The 23517-nt window shown below is 48.6% G+C and overlaps 8 protein-coding genes across 8 annotated transcripts; 3 read left to right on the forward strand and 5 right to left on the reverse strand.

Annotated features, from left to right (window-relative positions):
* Positions 1-634: 634 nt before the first annotated feature.
* N7500_009603 (putative cytoskeleton assembly control protein Sla2) lies at positions 635-4495 on the forward strand (the record flags this gene model as incomplete). Its single annotated transcript, XM_056680742.1, has 12 exons — positions 635-642; positions 699-745; positions 819-836; positions 936-1011; positions 1088-1245; positions 1338-1418; positions 1474-1531; positions 1587-1771; positions 1830-2875; positions 2924-3073; positions 3131-4345; positions 4409-4495. The coding sequence occupies 12 exons, from the start codon at positions 635-637 to the stop codon at positions 4493-4495; spliced, it is 3129 nt and encodes a 1042-aa protein (XP_056528124.1).
* Positions 4496-5631: 1136 nt separating this feature from the next.
* N7500_009604 (HMG-box domain-containing protein) lies at positions 5632-6681 on the reverse strand (the record flags this gene model as incomplete). Its single annotated transcript, XM_056680743.1, has 3 exons — positions 5632-6092; positions 6145-6440; positions 6494-6681. 3 exons carry the CDS (start codon positions 6679-6681, stop codon positions 5632-5634), a joined length of 945 nt encoding a protein of 314 aa, XP_056528125.1.
* A 1559-nt stretch (positions 6682-8240) lies between these two features.
* On the reverse strand, positions 8241-10490 carry N7500_009605 (DNA-(apurinic or apyrimidinic site) lyase APN2; the record flags this gene model as incomplete). Its single annotated transcript, XM_056680744.1, has 5 exons — positions 8241-9224; positions 9275-10054; positions 10106-10228; positions 10282-10334; positions 10463-10490. 5 exons carry the CDS (start codon positions 10488-10490, stop codon positions 8241-8243), a joined length of 1968 nt encoding a protein of 655 aa, XP_056528126.1.
* A 333-nt stretch (positions 10491-10823) lies between these two features.
* On the forward strand, positions 10824-11619 carry N7500_009606 (cytochrome c oxidase subunit VIa; the record flags this gene model as incomplete). Its single annotated transcript, XM_056680745.1, has 5 exons — positions 10824-11007; positions 11097-11121; positions 11191-11350; positions 11410-11417; positions 11574-11619. The coding sequence occupies 5 exons, from the start codon at positions 10824-10826 to the stop codon at positions 11617-11619; spliced, it is 423 nt and encodes a 140-aa protein (XP_056528127.1).
* A 968-nt stretch (positions 11620-12587) lies between these two features.
* Positions 12588-14351, reverse strand: N7500_009607 (uncharacterized protein; the record flags this gene model as incomplete). Its single annotated transcript, XM_056680746.1, has 1 exon — positions 12588-14351. The coding sequence occupies one exon, from the start codon at positions 14349-14351 to the stop codon at positions 12588-12590; it is 1764 nt and encodes a 587-aa protein (XP_056528128.1).
* Positions 14352-15806: 1455 nt separating this feature from the next.
* On the forward strand, positions 15807-19300 carry N7500_009608 (putative ubiquitin conjugating enzyme; the record flags this gene model as incomplete). Its single annotated transcript, XM_056680747.1, has 2 exons — positions 15807-15969; positions 16032-19300. 2 exons carry the CDS (start codon positions 15807-15809, stop codon positions 19298-19300), a joined length of 3432 nt encoding a protein of 1143 aa, XP_056528129.1.
* A 472-nt stretch (positions 19301-19772) lies between these two features.
* On the reverse strand, positions 19773-21948 carry N7500_009609 (uncharacterized protein; the record flags this gene model as incomplete). The annotated part of the gene is made up of 2 exons (XM_056680748.1): positions 19773-21812; positions 21937-21948. The coding sequence occupies 2 exons, from the start codon at positions 21946-21948 to the stop codon at positions 19773-19775; spliced, it is 2052 nt and encodes a 683-aa protein (XP_056528130.1).
* Positions 21949-22407: 459 nt separating this feature from the next.
* On the reverse strand, positions 22408-23115 carry N7500_009610 (LYR motif-containing protein; the record flags this gene model as incomplete). The annotated part of the gene is made up of 5 exons (XM_056680749.1): positions 22408-22417; positions 22473-22522; positions 22584-22646; positions 22811-22975; positions 23065-23115. 5 exons carry the CDS (start codon positions 23113-23115, stop codon positions 22408-22410), a joined length of 339 nt encoding a protein of 112 aa, XP_056528131.1.
* Positions 23116-23517: the final 402 nt, after the last annotated feature.

The following is a 23517-nucleotide window of genomic DNA, read 5'->3' on the forward strand; positions in this document are numbered from 1 at the left end:
AGATACATGCGATTATCAAAATGGATGGCGCGGCCCTTTGGACTTTTCTTTTTGATTCCTTGGTCATATTACTGTGCTGGGCAGAACTTCATGTCAGGCTGGTTATTCCTGAATGTGATAGTTCTCTCTGCACAGAGTATTTCAAGTCCCATATGTAACTCTTTTATGTTGTAGCTAATCCTCTGTCTGATATTCAATATTATCCATCTTGACTTTGAGTTGTTGCAAAGTAAACCAAGTAGACCAAGTGGCATGAAATCTTAGCACCTGGAGCATGCATCATTTATTCCTGCTGGCTTAGCCTGCATTGTGTATGCCAGACGCGTAGACTTGAGATGCTCGTAAAGAAGTCTTTGAATTCCGCCCAACCCGCATCGGCTTAGGCGTCGCCAAGACTCCCCGACAGGCGCCAGCTTTCCCGTTCCCCATCAACGTCATTGCTCGAACTCCCACGTGTGTCTTTTTTGGTGCTTCACCAATTCACCTTTGCCTTGCGATTGGAAGTATCCGCTAAGTCCGGTCAGCGCAACTTATCGCTAGAGTCTGTGCGCTGCCCGGGTTCGAGACCTGTTCACGCGATAAACCTTTCCGACATTCATCCACTTCCCCCTGAGCACATACTCCAACGGCCACAATGAGTCGGTAAGCAAGACCACAACAGTGATTTGAGAGTACTTGTCTGATGATTGATTGCGCAGGACCGAGGCCGATTTGGCCATCAATATCCGCAAGGCCACCAGTATCGGTAAGTCGTTGATCGAGGATGAGACCAATGCGGGACAATGGCCATGATAAGCTGACAATTTAACAATCAACAGAGGAAACTGCTCCTAAACGTACGTCCTGATCCTATTTCATTGCCACTCTATCGAACCGATCGATGCTGCTTCGGTTTTGCTCCGTCCGAATCGAACTGACCACCCCCGCGCCTGTAGGGAAACATGTGCGGAGCTGCATCGTCTATACGTGGGACCACAAGTCATCGGCAGCCTTCTGGGCTGGCATGAAAGTGTAAGTTTTTGGGATACCGCACAGAGATGGAAAGGGGCTGTTATCGATAGGGCTGACACGGTTTTGTTCTTCACAGGCAGCCCGTCCTCGCCGACGAGGTCCAGACATTCAAGGCCCTGATCACGATACACAAGGTTCTCCAGGAGGGCCACCCCATGGTTGTCCGCGAGGCGCAGCAGCATACCAACTGGATTGATAGCCTGATGCGAGGAGTTGGAGGCGATGGCGTTCGAGGTATGAATTCCACGCAGGATAACTGCGAAATTGCTTTCTGCCCGAGGAGTGGCCACACGTGCAATGGACGGTATAATGACAGTTTTGGATAGGATATGCGCCGCTCATCCGCGAGTACGTCTTCTTCCTTGAGGCGAAACTGAACTTCCACCGCAACCACCCTGAATTCAACGGTATGTCGTCCACGGCCGATCAGTGCTGTGATGGGCGTGTGTCTAACCATCGCAGGTCTGTTCGAGTATGAGGAGTACATTAGTTTGAAGTCGATCAACGATCCGAACGAAGGGTGCGTACATAACTGGTCTTTGCGACAATGGATAGAGGTGTTAACAGCCAGACAGCTACGAGACCATCACCGATCTGATGACTCTGCAAGATCAAATCGACTCCTTCCAGAAGCTCATCTTCTCGAACTTCCAGTCTGGCACGAACAATGAATGTAGGATCTCGGCACTAGTGCCACTTGTGCAGGAGAGTTACGGCATCTACAAGTTTATCACCAGCATGCTGCGAGCCATGCACACAAGTATGTCATTCTTGATTCTGGGGCTGCTACAATAGCCGCTGACTGATCTTTTCTGTAGCGACTGGAGAGGACGAAGCTCTAGAGCCACTCCGAGGCCGATATGATGCCCAACACCACCGTCTTGTTCGATTCTACTATGAGTGCTCCAACCTGCGGTACCTGACAGGTCTCATTACCATCCCGAAGCTGCCACAAGATCCGCCAAGCTTGCTTGCCGAAGATGACGATCGCCCAGCCCTTCCCAGACGGCCGGCGAAAGAAGTGGAACACCAGCCCTCGCCGCCACCGAAAGTCGCTGCTGAACCCGAGCCGATAAATGATTTCTGGACAAACGAAGCTAAACGTCAGCAAGAAGAGTATGAGGCAGAGCAACAACGCCTGCAGCAGCAATGGGAGGACCAGCAACGACAGCAAATCCTTGCCCAACAGCAAGCCCAGAATGATTTCGAGGAGCAGCAGCGTCTGCAGGCGGAACAACAGCGATTGGCCCAGGAGCAGCTTCTTCGCGACCAGTACCAGACACAGACTCAAGGTCGGCTCGCAGAGCTGGAGCAAGAGAATCTAAATGCTCGTGCACAATATGAGCGCGACCAGCTGATGCTGCAGCAATATGACCGCCGTGTCAAAGAGGTTGAAGAACAGATGAACCACCTGAACTCGAACATGAACTTGCAGAATGCCTCGAAGGACGACCAGATTCGGTCATTGCAGGAGCAGGTGAACACCTGGCGATCCAAGTACGAAGCATTGGCCAAGCTGTACTCACAACTTCGACAAGAGCACCTTGATCTTCTGCAGACCACAAAGAGCCTCAAGCTCAAGGCAGCTTCCGCACAAGAAGCAATCGACCGACGAGAGAAGCTGGAGCGCGAGTTAAAGACCAAGAACTTGGAGTTGGCTGACATGATTCGAGAACGTGATCGTGCTCTGCATGACCGGGACCGTCTGACGGGAACGAACAAAGATGACTTGGAGAAGGTCAAGCGTGAGCTTCGCATGGCTCTAGAGCGTGCCGAGAACGCAGAACGTTCAAAGGGCACCGAGATCTCGTCCTTGCTGTCTAAGTATAACCGCGAGATGGCTGATCTGGAAGAGTCCCTTCGAGTGAGTAGCTGTCCGTTTGCTTGAGTGTGACCCATGCTGACCTTATAGATTAAAACCCGCGCATTGGACGAGTATTCCAGTCGTAATAACGACCGCCAGGAAGACCTCGACCTGTCTCTTCGCGAGAAGGACGAGGAGATTGAGGTGTACAAGTCTGGTATGGAACAGGCTCTTATGGAACTGGAAGAGTTGAGACTTGTGAGTGGTGATCTTGACAGCATTCGATGCCTGCGTACTGACCATGTTCCCCTGTAGAGCCAAGGCGATGTCGACCATGCGCTGGATAGCCAGATTGACACCGTGCTTCATGGCGCAGTCGCGAAGATCAACGATATTATCGACTCCGTGCTACAAACCGGTGTGCAGCGTGTCGATGACGCACTGTATGAACTGGACTCGTCCATGCAGGCTGGTAACCAAAATGCCTCTCCTCCATACGTGCTTTCGCAGATTGAAAAAGCGTCAGCTTCTGCGACCGAGTTCTCGACGGCTTTCAACAACTTCATCGCCGATGGCCCCAACAGTCCCCATGCTGAGATTATCCGAACAGTCTCCATATTCTCTGGATCTGTCTCTGATGTGTTGAGTAACACTAAGGGTCTCATCCGCTTCGCCAATGATGACAAGAGCTCCGATCATCTGATTAACGCCGCTCGGAAGTCTGCACAGGCGACGGTGCGGTTCTTCCGTGGCTTGCAGTCGTTCCGTCTTGAAGGGCTGGAACCGCTACAGAAGACTGATGTGGTCATCAACAATAACCTTGAAGTCCAGCGTGATCTACAGTCGCTGTCGAAGCTGGTTGAGTCGTTCGCTCCTAAGAATACCAAGATTAGCACCAGTGGTGATCTGGGTGACCTCGTCGACCAGGAACTCCTCAAGGCCGCGGATGCCATTGACGCAGCTGCCCAGCGCCTAGCTAAGCTTAAGAATAAGCCTCGTGACGGGTACTCGACCTACGAACTACGCATCAACGATGTTATCCTTGCCGCCGCCATTGCCGTCACTAACGCAATCTCGGAGCTTATCAAGGCCGCCACAGAGACCCAGCAGGAAATCGTCCGCGAAGGCCGTGGTAGCTCATCTCGTACTGCCTTCTACAAAAAGAACAACCGCTGGACAGAGGGATTGATCTCTGCTGCCAAAGCAGTCGCCTCTTCGACTAACACACTGATTGAGACTGCCGACGGTGTAATCTCGGGCCGCAACTCACCAGAGCAACTCATCGTCGCCTCCAACGATGTTGCAGCCAGCACTGCTCAGCTTGTCGCAGCTAGCCGTGTCAAGGCAACATTTATGAGCAAGACTCAAGACCGCCTGGAGACCGCTAGCAAGGCTGTTGGTGCCGCTTGCCGTGCCCTCGTGCGGCAGGTGCAGGACATCATCAAGGAGAAGAACCGCGACGGCGATGACGGAGAGGATTATGGAAAGTTGAGCTCACATGAGTTTAAGGTTCGCGAGATGGAGCAGCAGGTATGTGGCGTCCCCTCCCCCTTGAATCCTACCCACCTCATACTGATGTGTCTCCTTCAATAGGTCGAAATTCTTCAACTCGAGAACGGTCTCGCTCGCGCACGCCAGCGCCTGGGAGAAATGCGCAAGATCTCCTACCAGGAGGATTAAGGAAGTCACCACTTATGTCTTTCGTCCTTCGCTGTCTGTGTATATTCCGCATACCAGCCTCGGTATTTTTGTTTCGTCCATTCCGCACCTTGCGTTCTCCGGCTCTTCTCCCAAACCCCCGTAGTTAGTGCCATATTTTATTTCCCATAGCGAATGAAAGAAGGTTCCATTTCTCTAAATCATCTACTACATAGATCCACTCCGCTGTATCCTGTGTCCATGCTTCCAGTAGGCAACGGTGTAAAGCGTGTAAAGCGCAAGGTCGCACGGTCGGCTATGCACGTCTTGCCCCCTGCATGTGCCCTTGATGGTGCATGCCAAGGCTTCTAAGGTTGTCTGAGGTATTCCCGAGTTGTGGAACCATGGATGCAGTGCATGCCGATCCGCGGGTGGAGCCGACTAGCCGCTGTCAGCAAAGACTATCGAGACGTCACCTCATGCACAGAAACAAAGAGCCGAGTGTCTGGACATCGCTATGTGGTCGGGCCTTCGAGTTCAAACATGGAGACTCAGATAGACTCCAAATCATGATTTTTCGATTGGAAAGCATGTTATCTAGAGGAATGGTCGACTGTCGAAGTATTGTACTGAACGCTCTTAGTGCAAAAAGATGCGACCCTGTCCTTGAGAGACGTCTCTATTTCCATTTACGGGTCTTGGTGATACGTTATTGAAAGCAATTTGTGCAAATTCGAATGAATTGCAAAGTTAAAGTACATAAATGGCTCAAATGGTAGGAAAAGAGGCGTCTGGTAAACCCCGTGGGAAAGAAAGCCAGCGACCTCAGTTCCTAAGAACTTGCCATGAGCGAAAACAGAAAAATTGAAAATTGAAAACGATTCAACGAGTAAAAACCAGCTAATAGTACAGGGATATTGTGTGCAACAGAAAAAGCAAAGGGAACGAATCTTTTTTTTTGGAAAGTTTTGTTTTCAAGTTTTTTGTTGTTGTTGTTGTTGTTGTTGTTGTTGTTGTTGTTGTTGTTGTTGTTGTTGTTGTTGTAGACAAGAACTGGCATGTGCATTTGATGCAGGTGATCCTCATATCTTCATGGGTGACCATGATCGGTCAGTGGAAATGTTGATAGGTATGTCATGTGTCGCTGAACCGAATCAAGATTGAGAATGTGAGCCTCATTAGAAGATGGTGGGTGTGAGGATGTCTGATTTGTCGGATTCGAATGGCATAGGGATGTATTCCATAGCAGTAAGATTGCTGCCTGAAGCCAATTCGTTGCTGATTTCCATACGATCACCATAACTGTAAGGGGCAGGAAGTGGCTCGACACCGTTCGGGCCAAAGAGAATACCATTGTTGCTTAGTTCGGACAAATAGTCGTCATCGATTGCGATCAGATGTTCATCAAAGTCTTCGTCGAAATCAACACCACCAATGCACTGGGAATCATCGTTGCGGAAAGGCTGGTAGTTGGTCCGAATGCGGGGAGCACGGCGTCTGCGCTCCGAAGGACGACGAGGGGCATACTGATAGTCGGGATGCTTGATAGCATGCTCTTTCTTCAGGTCATCAGCGAGGCGGGTGAACTGCTGGCGAACCTCAGGGGTCTCGTTGTTCCAACGCGCGCCAAGAATACGAGCTGATTCATGTATTAGCTTGAAACAAGATAGAGACAATTGGATATAGCTCACAAATTTCGTTGTTGGAAACACCAGGGTTGGCATCCTTGACCAAATGGTGGTTTGCCTGGCGATACAAGATAAAGCAGTTGGGGGGACGAGGGACTTTGGTAGGGCGAGCAGGGATCTTCACAGAGTCTCCAGCGTGATGGATTGACTTGCTGAGCAAAAGGTGTTCATCAAGCTCGATGTTATGTTGATCAGGCAACAAATCTTCGTCATGCTCCGTTCCCAGTTCCTTGGGGAACATGCGATAGGCATCCATAGATTCATCCAGGACAATCTGAACCTTCTTGTTGAGAATAGCTCTATTGTAGCTTGTTAGTAACGTAGCCCAGGTATGTCCAGATTCAAAACTTACGCCAGACGAATTCCCATGTCCTTGAGGTGATCGATGTCAAGCATATCATCGAAAAGGTTGCGAGGCAGAAGGATTTCACCATCGGTCTGAGGGAGATGGGAGACGGCGTCTGCCCAAAGAAGCTCCATGGACCGACGAGGAGACATGTCGTCGCCGTCATCGACGAAATCCAGGAGGCAGGTCCGCATCATGAGAGGTGGTGAGTGCACTGGGAAGCAAGAGAGGAGTTTTGGTATGGGGCGAAAGAAGAAGAAAGTGGGGTGGAGAGAGGAGGAAAAGAAAGAGAAGAAGAACAAACGAGGTGGGAAGTAAATAAAGGAAAGGAACAGAGACTTCGAAATAAGGTGGGTGACGAGTTGGATGATTTCTTTGTTTCCTAGCAACACCAATCATAGAGGCAGGCGAGAAACATGTATTTCTTTGTTTGCGCAGCCACGCCAATCACATGGTCTCATCCCAGGAAAGATTTCTTTGTTGGGAATAGTACCAGTTGAACAAAGAAAGTCAATTATGGAGGGATAAACAATAATGAATATGGCTACAGGGAAAACCTACAGTGGCTTCAAGTACCATTTTGACAATCAAGTCTACAATACTGTATACATGGATGTATAAACTGGTTTCCTAGACATGTAGACTTCGGCCATTCGGGTCATGAACATATATTGCTCAACAAATAGTTTCTTTAGCTAACAATCCATGATATGATTAAAATATAGTGATAGGTCGCCAAAACACGATTTCGATTCGTGCTTGATCTATCCCATAGGTACATATATATACACATAAGGTGTAGGTCTGATGAGTGGATCTTCCGGAATTCCGCACGTGGCACTGCGGATCTGGGGCTAGCGTCCGCCGCCACGGATAAACTTAAAATATATCCAAGATTAAACAATAGGTAGAGCCTTCAACTAGTAAGCGTGTATTTAATTGCATAGAGAATCTCAGATTTGTGAGCTGATGATCAAGGCTATGATCGAAATTGGAGGAGGCTTAAGATACATTTTCACCCACCAGAGTGTCGACAGGGTACTTACCCAAGATGTATCTCGAAGCCCCATAGCAACGAAGTGGTGAACAGAGAAGTCAAACAAAGAATTCAAACAAAGAATTCAAACAAAGAATTCAAACAAAGAATTCAAACAAAGAATTCAAACAAAGAATTCAAACAAAGAAATCAAACAAAGAAATTCATCCAGAAGCGGGCATTCAACCAAAACATGGATCAGGAGATTTAAAGAGACAAATACAAAGAAGCAACAATAAGGACAATAAGGACGATAAGGACAATAAGGACAATAAGGACAAGGGTGGAATGACAAACGGCCGACTTCAAGTGCTTCAGACCCAAAGCAGCTACAGTATCGGGACCTAGAAGTCTTTGGTAAGACTTCAGGCTATTTCCCAGATTATTGCCCCCTGCGTGCTCCTATTTGGGTACATAATACTCTTTCAAATACTGATCAAATGACATTACCAAGTGTCTTGCTTGTTAACAGACGTATATTGTTGGAACAAGAGGAGACCCCAAGAAGCACTGTCTATAGTAATGTAATACATATACAGTAGTCTAATCTTGGGGAGTAGCATATGGTCGCCAGGAGTCTCGGTATCTAAACAACCCCGCTGGCTCTATAATAAACATATGAATATGAGCCATAATAATTGAAAATTGATACCCAGCTGTGGAATATTCAACAGCTTTGTTGAGTAACGAGGGATATCTCCTTTGCGGGTCATTTTTTTATTGCCCCTGTGTTGCAGTCGGTGAATTCCAGTCACTTGCCCATATGAATGTGGGACACCGCCATTGGGTGCCCTTTTCTTTTTCTCCACTGGGTCCCAATGGCCGGGGACAAATCCAAAAGGATCGACCGCGATTCATTCCGGGTTTCTTCGTGGTCAAGCTGATACACGGCTCTTGATGCCCATCGCAGGGTGGAACGGGTTTCTTGGTGAAAAGCTTTGACCAATCCTCCTTGCTGACAATCGGGTCAATTATTTCGTCATCAATGAACTTGCTGGCTATCGGCCATTCGGTGGAAGTGTCAGCAGCCTTTCTTATGGTGTCTTCCTGGGGCCATGGAGGCTGCGGACTGGCCGCTGGAGCTTTCCCCTTCTCCTGTGGAAATTCTGATGGCCTATGGCTGAGTGGTGGTGTCGAAGGGCCCGGTAAAGCGATGGGTGACCGGGTAGCCTCATGTAAATTCACAGCATGTGGCTTGAAGAAGCCCATCAATGTCTTTTGACCTGTCACAGAGCCCTCGGAAGACGCCGATACGGCGGGCTTGGGACGTTTCGCGAATGTGGTTTGTAAAGGTTGGAGGCGTTTGCGAGAAGCAGTCTGAGGGTGTTGATTTCTCTCATTGGAGGGCGAAGAACTCTTTTTGGCTGAATCTGTAGCTCTGAAGGCCTTTGGCATGACTGTAGATCTCGTGACTTGAGTCGTGGGGATGTTGGCCAGGGTAGCGGCTAGTTCTCCCGAATTTGACGGAATGCTGGTTGGTTTGCGAGCAAACATGTCCTTGATACTTCTGCGCTTATCAACGTCGAACTCGGGGAACAAACGTCCCGAGACTGGCAATACACACTCGTTTGAGTACTCCTGTTGGCGCTTGCCACTGTTAAACATCCCCGGTGGGTTGAGAATATCCCGGATGTTTACCTCGCCTCCGGGCTGATTTACAGTCTCTTTGATGACAGCATACACAGGACAGTGGTCTGATCCCTATAAAGCAGTCAATCAATGTTTCACAACACAAAGGAGTAAGTCCATACCATCAATCCCTCTTGAATATTTGAGTCAGAGAACCAGTCCTGCATATCCAAGCTGCACAACACATAGTCAATCCTCGAGCCGTAATTCCCGGGCCGAGCATTGAGTTTCTGATCCCAGCACGTATACATGCCTGTACGATCTGGATGGAATGACCTGCAGATATCGAAAAGGACAGGATTTTCCCTGCCTTCGTCGCGTTCACCAACAACCACACCATCCAATACCAATTGGTTGAATAAACGTCGAGAAGGCGCAGATACAAATTCCTCCTCTGTCATTGTACCTTTCCGTATGGCCTCGATTCCATGAGCAGCATCAATACTCTGCTTCGAAATATTTATATCCCCAGTCAGGACCACCTTCTTCCCCATCGCAGTCAGATTGCGGATTCGACAATCTAGGGCATTGAGGAAGTCTGTGCGGAAATCGTCCCGACTCTCATTTCGATAGGCAGGGCAATAGACACCAATAAGGACAAATGCAGGAAACTCTAGAATGACGCAGCGCCCTTCGGAGTCGAGCGCTTGTGCATCTATTCTGGTATCGAATACCGAGCTCACACTCTGCTTCTCTTCCGGGTCAGACCCTTCATGGTCCATAGCAGGCCTGAAAAGTTGATCCGATGTTGGATATCCGCCAATCTGTTGCTCTTCTGGAAGACTGCAGAAAGGTGTTGAGGATTTCGGTGGACAGAGAACTCCAGTAATGCCCTCTTCTGCCCTTATTGGAGAACATGTGGCATTGCGTGTGTAAATCACAACACCCGAGTATCCTAAAGGCTGTCAGCGTCCTGTATAAATATTTATCGAATATTAGCTTGCCTTTTTGACTCGGGGAAGACTAAAATAGCAATCCCATCCTGGAACCAAGACCATGTCATCACGGAGGTCTTTGCGCTGGATTTTAGTTTCTTGGAAAACTACAATATCCGCCTCCAGTGTATCAAACATGGACTTTGGAATGAATAAGCTCGGCATAATCGGGAAATGGAAGGAAACACACTTACCTCGAATGTGCGCGTTCCTCTCCATGGCTCATAGGAGAACGGATTTCTGTTTGCTATATTAATGTTGAACGAGTCCAAGCGGCAGGTTTTTCTCATACCGTATACCATTTACTAGAAAGCAATGCGTTGTTGGTATTTATCTACCAGTTCAATTGCCAACAACAAGCCAGATAGAACTTACCATTCCATGTGGTGATACGAACCCCCATGTTGGATGCTATCACAGGGGGTAATGCAGCATTGTTTATGGTACAAATGTTCAAGAGAGGTTTGAGTACAAATATGAAAGGCTGATTCAACCAAGGACCAGAACTCCCCGGTCTTGAATTTAGGTAACCGTGCAGGATCTGGAGAGCATGCATCCTGACGTCCCTACATATCCCAAAACAAGCACGTGACTCTTATTGCCTGATATTCCAGGCATAATGACATCAGGTTACATAAGCCGGGAGATCACGGGGATGCGCTAAAGACGGCTTTTGGACCTCATCGCACCACTTTTGACCTCCACCACCAAAAGAACTCCTTTAGCACCACCCACCATGTTCCCTCAGCGCAATATTGGTCGCCTGTCCCAGCGTGCTTCGCAGCAGATGCGTTCCGCTCCGGTCCGCTCTACAATCCAACGCCGTTTCAACAGCACTGAGGCCAAGCCTTCTTGGATCGTCGACAACGAATTCAATCGGGAGAGAGCTGCTGTCAAGCACCATGCTGCCTCTACCAGTGGTACGTACCATCACAAATGAACTCAATTGATTCTGTTGCATGGTCATTACTCGTCGAAAATATCTGTCACTGACCCTACGATTGTACAGACCTCTGGCGCAAGCTGTCCATCTTGTACGTTTTCAATCTAGATTAATTCTGATATGACGCACTCACCAATAGATAAAACTAACTTATTTATAGTGCTGTTATCCCCTGCCTGATTGGTGGCGGTATTAACGCTTACAACCTCTGGTCCGAGCACTGGGAGCACTGGGAGCACATGCCCCCGCTCGAGGAGCGCACCGAGTACCCTTACCAGAACATCCGCACGAAGAACTTCCCTTGGGGAGACGGTGACAAGGTATGTGGACCCAATAATGCTATATTCTGAAGACTCAAGCTAACCTAGGCATGGAATAGACCATTTTGTGAGCTCCCACTTCCCTGCCCCCACCACATCCTACGCATTGTTTTGCAGAACAGTTAGCTTCGGCAATCTTCAAAATCTGCCCTTAGTGGATCGCATGGTCTTCTCTCACTACTATATCCCCCCTGAACATCAGAACTAACCTCATTATTCATAGCTGGAACTCCGAGGTCAACTACCACAACAAGGACAAGGCCACCTAAATCAGGTCCCTTGCAATCTTCCCGCATACTCGAGAATCCCCTTCGAATCCCTCCAGGAAATCATTGAGTGCGTGTCAGGGCTGGCTTTTCCATGTACATATACCACACTGTTGTTCTAGGGTTGAAACACAGTCAAATGCTTGGGGAGCTGAAGGTCCAGTTGACAGATTGAGGCGAAGCTTACTATGTACTACTCGAAGATCACTTTTGCTGCTATTTCTTCCGCCTCTTTTGGGATCATATATCTACTTGTCTCAAAACCTACCAGGCTTGGGCCGGCTGTCGATCGTAATCGCCCACCCTACTACGTAAATACTATGGCCAGCCCTTTGAAGACCACACTGCCGACTGGGACTTTGAATGGCCTAGAGTCTTGTGTCATAAATGTTATAAAAAATTTCCATGCGCTTTACTCTAGACTGAGATACTTCCCAACGCTCCCCGGGGCGCATGAAAGATCAAATTCCTGACACTACAGCTCGATTTGTTAGAAGCCACCAAGGCATGTTTATATATCATATATATCTCTCTCCCCCTCTCTCCCCCTCTCTCCCCCTCTCTCCCCCTCTCTCTCTCTTCGCCCACGAGGTTGAAGTAAATAGCACAACGAGGTAGAACCTAGGCTGTGTAGTTACTGTGACATTTAAAGATAGCAAAATCGTCTCCGTGTGTTTTTTAATGATGCAAGCCCATGAACCACGCAAAAAGGACCATGACAATAAGAAATGATCTGAGTATCGAATGAACTTGTATTGTCTTCTTATGACATAGACTCAACTAGTCGAGTTGGTCCACAGTCACTGATAGGCAAGTCACACTTGTATCGATACTGCTCAAGGTCGATTAAGTGGATATGTGATTGAGTAGCAAGATCGGACTGCCATGCTGAACGTAGTTTATATATGTTTGAAAGTAACCTCAAGTCCACAAGCGCAAAGACCATGTAGATATAAGAGTAGATAATAACACTATACAAACAAAGAACTATTTGGAGCGAGGAGATCCAGGCCAGACTCACCTTCGAGGAGAGGGAAGAGACGACGAATCCGATCCTCAAGAATAGCATTTTCAGCCTCCCAACGCCGACGATCAAGACACTTCGCCTCTGCGCGGCGCTCACCACCAAACCAAGCACCCTTGGCCTGATCCCTGCTCTCTTGCTCCTCTTGTCGAGCACGGGTTACAAATGAGGAGACCATGGTTTTCCAATTCTCCAGCCCAACTTTCAGGCACTGTGCGCAGCGAGCTCTAGCAGTGCGATCAGCTGAATTTCCGAGGTCAAGCATCGTGGACTCGGCCATGTCGACTGCGTCGCGCGTCCAGGCAAGGCCAGATTCCTTTGACGAGGAGGCATACAAGATCTCGCCAATGTAGGTCATCAATCCTGCTTCTTCGCAGGCGGATGCTGTGGTGCGGCGTGGAGGTTCGTCGCCCGATGGGAGAGGAGCTGGGTATTCCACGGGGATGAGGACATTCCTGAGCGAGTTGAAGAGGGAAGCGAACGGGTCATTGTTAGATCTAGGCATAGTTGGAACAGAGAGGGGTATATCGGAGTCTGACGACAAAGGGAGGCTGCGCCGGGCTTTGAGAATCGATGTGAAGAGGGACAAAGCTGTTGGAAGGTTGCCTTGACGAGCGTTGTGGACGGCGAGGGCTGTGGAGACCCGGAGGATGTTCTCTGAAGGTAGCTTTCCGCTATTATCTTTTAAAAACCCGTTTTTCAAATCCACAAACTTTCCAGCATCTCCTTCCAGCCCACTTGCAGCAATGTCTAAGGCCCATGTATACATATCACCCGCCGTGTGCCCCAAGCCTTTAAAATCAAGCCAATCAGCATAGGCCAAGGCAGCATCAAGTTTCTGCCTTGTGTCAAATCCCTTGGTTGTCAAAACCTTCATATAGAAACGCTCCGGAGACGGAGACGCCTGCTCGCAATCTTCTTCCCGCGGTACCTTCTTCTGGCCGGCGGGCATGGGCTTTGGTCGAGGGTTTGAGGGTCCAACAACATACTCCGCAGGCGCAGATATCTTCTGCTTTCGATCTGTCAGCCAGCCGTCCAGGTTCTCAGCAGCCTTAGCAGCACCCATCAAGGCTTGGAAGTATCCGCGGCGCCAAGGCTCACTCTTTGCGGAGACATCGAACCCAGTACGGCCGACGCCTTCAACCAGGAACCCACCCTCATCTTGTTCGACAAGGCCTTTGCCTTCACCCTCTAGGTTCTCCAGACGCTCCAGCAGCTCACGAAGATACCCAGCGACCATGGGCCAATTCGTCATCAGCTTGCCGATTTGCTCCGGATTTTGCAGTGCCTGCGCGGATCGCAGACACCAGCGGCTTTTCCAAGACCATTCCGGTGGGGTGGGCCAAATATGTTCGATGTCTTCTTGGTAAACACCGAGCTGTATTGCGGAGAATAAGACGAGGATGACGGACACCGATAGGCCAATCTTGACGCCTCGGGATACCCTTCGCTTGTAATGCTCCCGGCTCTCCGTAGATATTAAGCGACCGAAATGCTGGCGGAGATGGATTGATAGCGGCGGGAGTGGACGGGTCGGCGCAAGTGGTGATAGGAAGGGCAATTGGGGACGACCCAGCGCCGGAGAAAGAAGTAGTAGGCGCGTGCGATGGGTGAATGGTCGAAGATGAACGTTGGTACAGGATATCCGAGGTAGATGAGTCGCTCGCATGTGACTCGATATTCGACCGACGGCACTTCGAGGAGGTAACATGATTGAATAACCAAAGAGGTTAGAGATTGATGAAGCCCTGCTATGTGTACTTCGAGATTGATACTTGTTTGCACTGTTTGTCTTGCGTGTGCATGTCACGTGGGCTTTATAGACGCTTGCTTGAACAACCTTCACCTGAACATCCACATCAGTGACATCACCCATTGCTCGGATATTTGAACTTTGAATCACGTATCCAATTCATGATAGAATCTCTCAGAATAATATATGTCTGGAAATGTCGAGATCCCCCTGGGCATAGGCAGTGCTTTGAGAACTTAATTTCAAAACAATTCGAAATATGTAGGCATACATATCGACTGACGAAGTGTTGTGATTCCATTGCAGATATGTCAGCTTAGCATGTCTACAATTGAATATCAAGCCTATAGCTTTGCAGTGTCTTTCCCGGGACGAATGTCAGGTTCCACACCTGTTAAGTTGCCCAAGCACCAGTCAAGGATCTAAGCTTATATTCGGTGGTATTTCAAGGCCACAAGATAATGTGCTAGCACACCTTTTCCCCATAGCTTACTAAATTTATAAGGGCAGTACCTAGGCTCTTCCATCTAAACTTACTAGAATCATCTTAAAATGGCGCACACCCTGCATTTAGCTGCACGTTGCTGGTCCCATGTATCATAATTTTTTACGGAAACGATTTGCGAGGACCCCATTCTCGAATGTGACCTTTGCTTTGGTCCTTCGTAATCAGCAAGCAAGATGCAGCTGTCTAGCTGATATGTATGCTTCACATACAGCCAAACTAGAAACATTCTGATCCTAGATATCAGCATAACAGTTCATCAACAAGACGTCTGTCTACCTTCCCATACATCACACCTAGTGTCGACCTATTTGTGATAAGAGGCTTCAATAACGTATATCGCTTCTTAAAGTAACTTTATCCTAATATGTGTAGTTCGATACATAGGATACTATGTTTGTTCAATTGGCCTAGAATAATGGAGTTAACTTAGTATTATGAGACTTGGATCAGAGCCAGGTAAAATCTACGTGAGATAAGTCTATATATATGAAGGTTAGGCCTCCCCACCTACTTTATGATATCTAATAGTCGAGGCATATAACTACTCAATGTACACGGAGTACAACAGACGAACATCATGGAAGTGGATCCGACGCCCAGATTGATCGACACGATTAGATAGTGGGGCTCATCCACATTCGGGGCCTGAGGCCTAGCTTCTAGGTTGGCTTCCAGGTTGGCTTCCAGGTTGGCTTCCAGGGTGTTTCCTTTTTATTTTTCTTCTTCTTTTCTATTCTACTGTTCTATACTCTTCATTCGTTTTCTTCTCTTGTTGTTCCTTGCCCTGTTTCCTTCGTTGATACCCTTCTCGCTTCATGAGTTCACTGCTTCACACTGAGTTTCACGTCTCCTTGTTTCTGTTCATACACATTCTTTTCAAGCTTTCAACAGACTGAGACTTCATTATGCCACGCAGAGACTTTTTGCGAGATCTCGCAGATGCGGCAGTTCCTGGTCGATTCTCCTGTCTCTCTGATATCAAAACAGGGGACTACGATGGATCGATTTCCTTCATATTTGCAGCACCTGGGGCAAGCCTCACCATTGAACTCCAGGCCATAGTATCGGGTAAGAGACATTCTAACCCATAGTGTCTTCCAAAGCTCTGGTATTTGCTGACACACAAACAGACTCTCACGATTATCCCAAAGACCATAGATTTTTAGCTTTCTCATCGTCCGAGAACTGTCCTAAGAGAGTCACTTCCTCCCTAGAAAATGCAGTGTCCCTTTTCACAGGCTTAACTATCCATGATTTGTTGAGCAAGATTGAGAACATCCTCACACACTTGATGATTGACCCCGATTCCGCATTCAGTGACCTAGGGGGCCCAGACACTCGTGACTTCGACGACGATGAGTCGGCTGCCAATGACACCAATCCTGACTGGGAATCTGATGATGAAAACAGAATATTTACATCTACTCAAAACAAAGCCGAGCTACGAGGGAAGATTCGCCGCGACCTTCGTGCGGTCAAAAACGCGGGATTCAAAGTGGGATACCTGGGGTCAACACATGGTACCCTCATTGTCTCGGTCTCTTGCCGTATTTCTAAGCTTGGAATTTCCGAGGAAGCTATGAACGCCTGGAGTGTTGAGCCCTCAGAGTATTTGGTCTTGTTGATCCGTTATCGACCGACTTACTTTGATCTCCAAACAATTATCGAGGCAGCGGGTGACCCGAAGATCACACGGGTTCAGATGCATGTTGGCCTCTGTAATTCGTACAAGCCGTCGTTTGAGCACGCCATGGAAGCCATCAATGAGCCACACGATCAAGAGATGAAAGATAAGAGCCCAACTTCAGACAGAACCATGTGTGGTCATCTTCTCAGGCCGCTATTCATCGGCAGATCGCTCAATTTACTTCTGGGGGAGCGACTGCTTGGGATCATCAATCTTCGACTAAAACATGGGTTTTCATGGGCAGGAGCAGAGCTGTTTTTCCAGACCAACCAAGGCAGGGTTTACACCAGCTCCGAGATCTCTCTCGAGAAATACCATCAGCCGGACAGCTGGGCCACTTCGACGCCAGAAACTCTTGCTGCTGATCATATGACTGAAGAGGATCGCAATATCTCCAATTTGTCTTTTCCTCTTCTTGCTGTGCAGTTTACCCTGAGACACTTTATCAAATGCACGGAGTTCTGCCTGGTTTGTCACTGCAAGACTGGTGATACCTTTGAGGCACTGAAGCCCTATGTCTGCTCCAACGCGTTGTGTCTGTATCAATACATGGCGCTGGGCCTAGGTCCAAGCCTTGAACATGAGATCCGCTACCAACCATTTGTCGTTGATTTGCTCACTAGCCTGGCATACGCGAGGGCTTCAGCCTGGCTTCTTGAAGACTTCCCGACTGGTCTTCGGCTGCGCGTACCTGCGAAATTGTTCCCTCAAGTAGATGCAGATCGTACTGCATACCATGTTGGGCGATTGAACGCAACTAATCTTGAGATTCGGTTGGAAAAGCCAAGTCCGGTCAAAGTCGGTGATTGGATTGTCATCATGGTTACGGTCGCAGTGACAGAGGAATGGCATTGTCGTGTTAAACACGTCGGTGAGACCTCGAATCATATTTTCATCTCGCCTCCAATTAGGCAAGGCCATCAGCTGCAGCCACAGGACCTGCGGGCTCCACCCCAGGAAGTGCATTTTTTTGTTTACGACACCAATCTGGACGATTTGACACCCATCCAAAAACAGCAGATGATTTCTTGTATATTGGGAATGCTACCTAGTATTGACGAAATGAAGAACTTCATCGGAAGTCACGAAAGGGGCAAGCTTCTCTCATCGTGGAAAGAGGTTATATCTCCCGCTGGTTTGGACCTCTTACGCTGGGTTGTCGCCTCAAACCGATCTTTCATCAAGCAAGATGACGACGAGCCTCGGCATCAGGTAGTTGGAATGAGTGATTACGTCCAATTCAGACTTGTGCAAGGTGCTGCCGATAAAGAGCAGCGTTTTATCAACGCCGTTAATTCCAATTCCTTGGCTGAGAATCCCCATCACCCTACCATATTCGCTTGGCATGGCAGCTCTGTGAATAATTGGCACAGCATTCTACGTGAGGGGTTTCACTTCAAACAAATTGCGCATGGCCGTGCGAATGGTGATGGCGTTTACATGTCGAACAACTTCTATACCTCATTGGGGTACACTATGACACAACTTCCCCTCACATGGTCCGGGAGTCGACTCAAGCTCTTGACAGTGATTTCTTTGAACGAGGTCGTCAATGCTCCCGAGAAGTTTGTGAACCGTGACCCACACTATGTCGTGCAGCACTTGGATTGGATCCAGCCAAGGTATCTTTTCGTCAAGCTTCAAGATCTCAATGCACCTGGTAGAAGAACAGGTGCACCTGTGTACGGGAATATTTCCATGAGCTCAAAATCGCAGTCATCAACTTATGAGCATGATGAAAGTCTCATGTACAAACAAGATAAGCGCTATCTAGCTGTTGGCCCCAATGGACAGCCGATCAAAATTCCCATCTCGATATTTAGCGGTCAACAAGGGAAAGTTCCTCGTACTGCTAGGGAAACCGGGTTTGCAGGCCTTGTGTCGTCACCTAAGAGATGCACCAAGAGACGCAAGCATTCAGTCGAGAATATCGAACAACAAGACAATGAGGACAGCGCTAGCATTGATACGACCGTCGATGATCTCAAAATTCTTCTCTCTGATGATGAGATTTTTGAAAGTGCTCCATCTCTATCTGAAAGCCATCAAGGCGCTAGCATGCAAGCAAGAGCTGTCCCAGAAATTGGCCCCGAGACTGATTTCCAACCCGGAACCCTACAGGAGAGTTACTTGCCTACACTTTCTCCGCCCCAGTTTGCAACAACTTCGGCCACAAAGATTCTACAACAACATCTCCAGGCTACTATCAAAATTCAGGAGCAAGTTCCACTGCACGAGCTTGGGTGGTACGTCAATCATAGCTTGATCACAACAGTCTATCAGTGGATTGTGGAGCTACATACGTTTGATCCAGCCCTCCCACTAGCAGAAGACCTCAGAACTATCAATCAAAAAAGCATTGTCTTGGAGCTCCGCTTTCCTGCACAATTTCCCATGGACCCACCCCTTGTACGAGTCATTCGCCCTCGTTTTCTCGAGTTCGCTGCCGGAGGCGGCGGGCACGTTACCGCCGGTGGCTCTATGTGTATGGAACTGCTTACACACTCGGGCTGGCTACCAACAGCTTCGATTGAGAGTGTGTTGCTGCAGGTTCGCATGGCCATTACCAATACTGATCCCAGACCTGCACGTCTGAATCTAAGCCTCGCAAACACCGACTACTCAGTGGGCGAGGCAGTGGCAGCCTACAGAAGAGTTGCAATGGCGCATGGATGGCAGATCTCGAAGGATATCGAGCAGCTTGCCTGGTGATCTCTTTTCTCGAAGAAACCTTTGTAGAGAGCTAGCTTTGCTTTGATCTGATCGGTTCCCTTTATTTACTGTTTGATTACCTTTGTCATGTCAAGAAACAATAAATTGCTACTTCTTCTCGTATCTGTAGGAATGCCGTAGGTTTTGGCTCCGTGCCCAGAATCCCTATGATAAATTTCCGTTAGACAAAAATAATAGAGAGGAGGATGAGTATAAGCCAATGAAGTAAATTCGAGAAAAAAGTTCCAATTGAAGTATGAAACTATGTAATCCTACAATATGATGCATGATAATCCCTCAACCTAAAGAGCTATACGCCTGTCCATAAACACAAAAGAACAAACACACCAAAGAGGGTAATAGACAAGACCAATGCCATTTATTGTACATTAGTTTGCCGGTGGAAAAATGAAACCTCGCATTTATTTCACATAGACTCAGACGAACCAGCCTGTGGGATCGGACCCAGGCGCTACTCGAGTTCCTCATTGACATCTTTAGCCTCCCTAGAGCGAGACTCTTCGTGCAGCTCTGTTTCGGTGGTGGGACTTTGATTAGGGACACTTGTTTCGGATACTGCTTGTGTCCTTCCATCTGCGATGGGAGCTGTAGTGGACTCCACTGGAGTGAACTTGAGCTGTGGATCCTCTGGCAATTGTGATGCTTCCTGCAAATTTGGGTTTGCAGGAGGCTGGTCATCTAGCGCTTGGCTTTGTTCCGGTGCCGGGGCATCTTCCATGTCGAGAACTTTTGCTTTTTCCGCGTGTAGACCGGGGCCAGAAGGATTAAAGGGGCTTAATTGTTCGCTTCCAATGGCTGTCACGGGCTTGTCTTGCATGTCGGGGCGGGAAATGGACTCGTTTGGAATGTGTTGAGGTTCCCGGGTCTCTGCCAAGGCATCGGCCGATACTGTGGTCTGTTCGGGTGCTGGATTCCCAAGTGTTTGCGATTGGGTAGGGGGTTGTGCTACTGAGGTTTCTGACAATTTTTCCGGGCTGGCAGATGGCAGGACAGTCGGATTTTCCTGCTGGCTTGCGAGAGCACGTTCTTCCGTTGATGCAAGGTCTTCCTTTTTCCCTTGCACCTTGGCATCTGAGCTTTGAGCTTCGTCAGCTGCAACTGAAAGCTTGGTGGGTTCACTTGTCGTTGCGGCAGTTCCAACAGAAGTGGGAGTCTTGTCATACTCCGAGATTACAGGCTTCTCATTTAAATCAGTAATATCAGCCTTCTCCGATGAAGGAACATTGGAAGCCAAAGCATCGAAATCAACCTCTAAGGTCTTTTCAGGGTGGGGTGCCGCTGACTCGGCCGGCTGGTTTTGCTTCTCCTTTTCGCTTGATGAAGCAACCTCGGGGGCAGAGTGCTGGTTTTCAGGAATGGCATCTGACATCTCGACATCAACTGATTGCGAGGCAGGAGTTTCGAATGAAGACTGATCAACAAACTCTGTGCCAGACAGAGGCTGGGGGGTATCAGGAGTCTTTGCATCCATCATGGAATCGTCGCCGTCGTCGCTCTCATCGCCCTCATCGCCATCTTCATCGTCTTCATCTGGACCAGCTTGATCAATGGACATCTGTGAATCATCTTGTTGGCCTTCTCTCTTGACAGCATCCTCCCCATTCCCAGTAACAGCACCAACTCCATGCACTGTCGCGGCATCAGCTCCTTCGCCAGGTGCAAACATGACCTTCTTCTTCCGGCCCTTTCCAATGCCTTTACCCTTTCGTTTAGGTGGAGGTGGACGCCGCTTTGGGGGTGTCATTACAGCTGCTGATCCAGCCTCTGCAACAACAACACCTTCAGCATTGACAATGCCAACTCCCTCGACAACTGTTCCAGGTGCAGGCGCCTCAGGCTTCACAGGCACTTGGCTCTGCTCAGCAATCGTCTGTAAGTCACCAGTAATCTCGCCTTCGATTCGATGACCCTCAGGCACCCACGCCTCGTAGATAGAGATGTTGCCTGTTTCGGGATCGACTTTCTTAAACTTCGTCCTCCTCATGGGCCCAGAAGAGCTTCCATCTGTACCAGCAGTGGCGCCATAAAGGGATGAAAGACCAGGTCGCCTCTTTGCCAGAAACTCCACTTCCGCAGGCTCGAGGTGCTTGGGAAGCGTCATCCATTTGCGAGTTGTGAAGCTCCGATCGGCCATATGAGATGCCGATGCTGAGTCTTCCGCATCTGCCACGCTTTTCTCCTCATCGTCAGCTGGTCGACTGCCTTGCCGGATATGAATACATCCAGCTCGGGCTGCTCGAAGTAGTGCGCGACTGATTGGCGGCAAGAGCTGGCTGTCTCTTGGCATGGGAAGCTCTGGTAGTGTTGGTCCTCCACCTGAGCCTTGAACCCCGAATTCCGAGTCATCAGGTTTGGGCGCTTGGGAGAAGGTGTGTTGCTGTCGGGACCAGCGACGCACTGGCAATCCCTCAAAGACATCGTGATCGATTTGGCCGGTGCGGGTACGGTTTGGGGCACCGTCGAGATGTCGCCCTGAGCGCGAGGCTCTGAACTGTGATTGATTTTAGCCAGCTAGTTCACGCATTCAATGATCTAGACTATCTGGAATGACCATGTGCCCTGGGCAACTGGGTCGGGGCCAGATAAGATAGACGACGGGGGAAATTGAAACGCACCGTGGAAGGCATGGTGGGCAGCTACCCCTGTACCGATTTAAGAACAAGTGTGGCCGATCGGGAAGCTTGTGATGATCTTGCGGGGACCTCCCGGGGAGGGTTCTGTAGCGGATCGTGGTGGAGTGGGTGGTAGCGGAGTGCGACTCCGTCGCGTTATGATGCTCCAAGACTGTAAAGAGACATCACGTGATATGCGTACTATTGAACATGCGACATCTTGGTACAGTAGCCATTCTAGATTGTATTCCTCGATTACTGGAAAGGGATTTAGTTCAGCTCATTGCAATAGCCATCATAATTCAAGAGTGGAATGGGGTGTTTCTGGTGCTTGGTAAAAATAGCTACAGTTGCAGCGGCGCTGTGTACAATATATAGATACAGAAAATGAGGTGTTTAATTAGTCCACCATGGGCAAGTTATCAAAACAAACACAATGGAAATAGTGACAAGTTTCCATTCAACCCTCAAGAATCAATCCCAACTACTACAGGTTAGTACATGCAAAACAGGTGGGCATAGAGCTTCAAATGACTTACCCAGTGTCCTTCTGGCGAACAATACCTCCATGGTTCCCACTTTCCTTTCCCTTCAAAAATAATAGTGTAAGTATGAATGCTAGAGGCCAAATGAAAGAAGATAGGACTTACTGTCTTCTGGCCTTCCACCACCAACTTATCCAACTGGTAGAACTGGCTGATGACAGTTTGTCTCTGTGGGGACGTCAGTATAAAAAACCCTCAGAGTTGGTTTCAATAAAGTGTGGGTATATTTGCAAGGCGAGACTCGTCGACTTTCAATACGCGAGGTTGAGAACAAATCCCTTATATCTGCCACCGATCGAGTCTCACCCCGGAATCTACGTGATACCACTGACCTTCAGCATGCGCAGGCTTTGAAGTCCCTCTTGGATCAGTTCCTGTACCCGGCGTTCCTCTGTGGTGTTTTGGTGCTCGCGGAACGAATCCCTTGTCTTCCGGCGAGCGTATTCACGGAAGTTGTAGTTCGAAAACTGCCCGGAATAGCGCAGAAGGGAGCGGAACTAATAATAAAAGAAGAATGCCAGTTATTTTGATGTACAAAAGACAAACCACACGAGATTGAAGCGCATGTAGAGCCAAGGGGACATACCAAAGATCGTGCCTGGAAGGCAGTCTCACGATGCAGTGGGGCGACAGACATGATAGCTGAGAGTATAAATGATAGCACGGAAGGATTGAGACGATAATCAGAGTAAAAAAGCCGAAGATGCGTGATGCGAGGCTTTGGCTTGGTCGAACCCGGGTTATCACTGAAGCCTTGGTTGCGCGATCGATACGGCGTTGCTGCGGCAAAGAATCGATCTAGGACCCGATCGATTAGATCGAAGATTCCGTGTTGCAATGTGCGGGATATATTGAGGGTATTTCGCGTACGTTGGGCGCAATGACTCGTATCAAAGACGCAATCAAAGGTGGCGGTTTAATCTTGCAAGAACCAAAGATCCGGGGAAATTGAATCACACTATGATCAATGATGGTTATCTTCCGTAAGTCTGTCCTCTAGAATAAAGAAGACAACAACGGGTTGCAGTATGCAAAAGAG

Source organism: Penicillium coprophilum (assembly GCF_028826855.1).
Source record: "Penicillium coprophilum strain IBT 35676 chromosome Unknown utg000006l_segment0_segment0, whole genome shotgun sequence".
NCBI classification, from domain to species: Eukaryota; Fungi; Ascomycota; class Eurotiomycetes; order Eurotiales; family Aspergillaceae; genus Penicillium; species Penicillium coprophilum.